The sequence below is a fragment of the Triticum urartu genome, chromosome 6A (genome assembly GCF_056163025.1).
Source record: "Triticum urartu cultivar PI428250 chromosome 6A, HENAU_Tu73, whole genome shotgun sequence".
NCBI lineage: Eukaryota > Viridiplantae > Streptophyta > Magnoliopsida > Poales > Poaceae > Triticum > Triticum urartu.
The window spans coordinates 295043695-295046405 of record NC_141878.1 but is presented as its reverse complement, the minus strand read 5'-3'; the positions used below and the strand labels follow the sequence as shown (position 1 = coordinate 295046405).

The 2711-nt window shown below is 57.0% G+C and overlaps 1 protein-coding gene across 1 annotated transcript; it reads left to right on the top strand.

Moving 5' to 3' along the window:
- Positions 1-882: 882 nt before the first annotated feature.
- On the top strand, positions 883-2238 carry LOC147965050 (uncharacterized). The gene is made up of 2 exons (XM_087530262.1): positions 883-1317; positions 1429-2238. The coding sequence occupies exons 1-2, from the start codon at positions 883-885 to the stop codon at positions 2236-2238; spliced, it is 1245 nt and encodes a 414-aa protein (XP_087386388.1).
- Positions 2239-2711: the final 473 nt, after the last annotated feature.

Genomic DNA, 2711 nt, shown 5'->3' with positions numbered 1-2711 from the left:
CCCACGCATCGATCAGATCGTTGACTTCACCGTCGAATGCGACCTGCTGTGTTTTCTGGACGCCTTCTAGGGCTATCACCAAATCAAGATGGCAGTGCAGGATGTTAAGAGGACGACTTTCCTGACCCCTTGCGGGGTGTATTGCTACACCTGCATGCCGTTTGGGCTGCGTAATGCCGAAGCAACCTTCCAGCGGCTGATGCACATCGCCTTGGGTCAGTAGCTTGGGAGGAACGCTGAGGCCTATGTCGATGGCATAGTGGTGAATTCTCGGGAGGCAAGGACCCTTATTGAAGACCTAGAGGAAACGTTTTCCAGCCTGCGCAAGGTGGATCTGCAACTCAAACCAGAGAAATGTGTGTTTGGCGTCCCCTCCAGCAAGCTGCTGGGCTTCCTGGTGTCACACGGGAGGATCGAGGCCAACCCGGAGAAGGTCCAGGAAATAGGAGGATGAGCCCGCCACAAACCCTCAAAGAGATGCAGAAGCTAGCGAGTGGTGTGACCTCACTGGGGCGCTTCATCTCCAAGCTGGGAGAACGTGCCCTCCCATTCTTCAAGTTGATGAAAAAGAAAGGACCATTCGAGTGGACTCCGGAGGCTGACGTGGCGTTCCAAGACCTCAAGTGGTTCCTCATCAGCCCGTCGGTGATGGTAGCACCACGTCCCCTTGAGCCCTTGGTGCTCTACCTTGCCGCCACGCCTCACTCTACCAGCGCAGCGCTGGTGGCGGTCCAAGAGGAGCGCCTAGCCAAGGGCTCGCGGAGCAGCACCCCGCACCCGGTCGAGACGCAGCGGCTTTAGGATGGTGCTCCTGAGGCCTAGGCGTCCCCAATAGATGACCAAGCTCCTCAGGACGATGCTCCTGAGGCCTCGGCTACCCCAATGAACGACCAAGCTCCCGAGGCTATCCAGCCTCAGGATGCACAAGACCCCACTGATACTGCCGCCCTCGTCGAGCACCCGGTGTACTTCGTCGGCATGGTACTGCGCGATGCGTGGGCACGCTACCCCATGCCGCAAAAGCTCTTGCTCGTGCTCCTTGTCGCCTCCCGCAAGTTGTACCACTACTTCCAGGGCCACCCAATCAAGGTTGTCTCAGCTTACCCACTGGAAAGGGTGCTCCCGAGCACCAACGCCGTGGGAAGGGTCCCAGAGTGGAACATCAAACTACAGGCTTTCCATTTGGTGTTCAGCACCACTAGAGTCATCAAGGGTGCAGCGCTCCCCTACTTCGTGGCGGAATGGACCGACGCTCCCAGCCTAGAAGTGGGCGAGGACCATGCCCTCTTACCGGGGAGCGAGGCACCGGACGGTTGGGTTATGTACTTCGATGGCACATTCGCGCGTCAGGGCGCGGGGGCTGGGGTCGTGCTCATCTCGCCCACCCAGGACAAGCTCTACTACGTCGTGCAGCTCTACTTCCTGTAGGGCGAGAAGGTCTCCAACAACATTGCGGAATACGAAGGCCTGATCGCTGGTCTCAAGGCTGCGGTGGCTTTGGGAGTGAAGCATCTCACCATCAAGGGCGACTCCCAGCTCCTCGTCAACTTCTCCAATAAAGCGTACAAGCCGAAGGATGAGCACATGGAGGCATACCTTGAGGAGCTACGCAAAATTGAGAAACAATTCTTGGGCCTGGAGTTGCAGCACGTGCCATGCGGAACAAACAAGGAGGCGGACGACATCGCCAAGAGGGCGTCTCGCCACCTGCCTCAGGAGCCTAGCGTCTTTGAGGAGCGGCTCTTCAAGACGTCGGCAGTCCAACCCACCTTTGGACCAGCATCGCCTCAGGAGGAGCTCCCTCCAGCACCCTTCTTGGGCGCCCCTGCTTGCGGCCCAACCTTGGGGGGCCGTCTACTCCTCGCGCTTGAGCCTCGGGAGGGGTGCTGGACTGAGGATTTCAAGGCGTACCTGCTCCAGAGGACCCTGCCGGAGAAGGAGGAAGACGCACAGCACGTGGCTCACCAGGCCACTTACTACTGCATTGAGGACGGTGAGCTCTACCAAAAGCGGTCAAACGACGTCTCTCTGTGGTGCATCTCCAGGGAGCAGCGACACGAGATGCTGGCTGACATACACGGTGGGGACTGCGGGCATCAGTCTTCATGGTGCACCCTCATCGGCAAAGTGTTCCGTAGTGGATACTACTGGCTCACGGCGCTCAATGATGCCACTAAGCTGGTGAGATCCTGTGAAGCCTGCCAATTCCATGCCAAGCAGATCCACCAGCCCGCTTAGGCTCTCGAGACCATCCCGCTCTCATGGCCGTTTGTAGTCTGTGGGCTGGACATCTTGGGCTTGTTCCCTCGAGCGCCCGGGGGCTACAGCTACCTCTATGTCGGTATCGACAAGCTCACCAAGTGGGCGGAGGTGGAAGCCATCCGCACCATCCCAGCCAGCTCAGTAGTCAAGTTCATCAAGGGCCTCGTGAGCCGGTATGTGGTCCCTAATCGCATCTGAAAGTGCGTTATATCGACTAGAGGGGGGGTGAATAGGCGATTTTTATGAAAGTCTTCAAAACGTGAGAGTTATGAAGACAAACAGTGAAGATTATGCCTATTACTATGCAGCGGAAGTTAGATTACACTAGGGCAGCCATGGTCATGTATTCAATAGAGTGAAAGCGCAATGACAAACAGCTTCAGTGTAATAAGGATCAGGTAGGAAGAAGTTATGAAGCCGAACAGATCATACATTCATGTTGTGAAGAT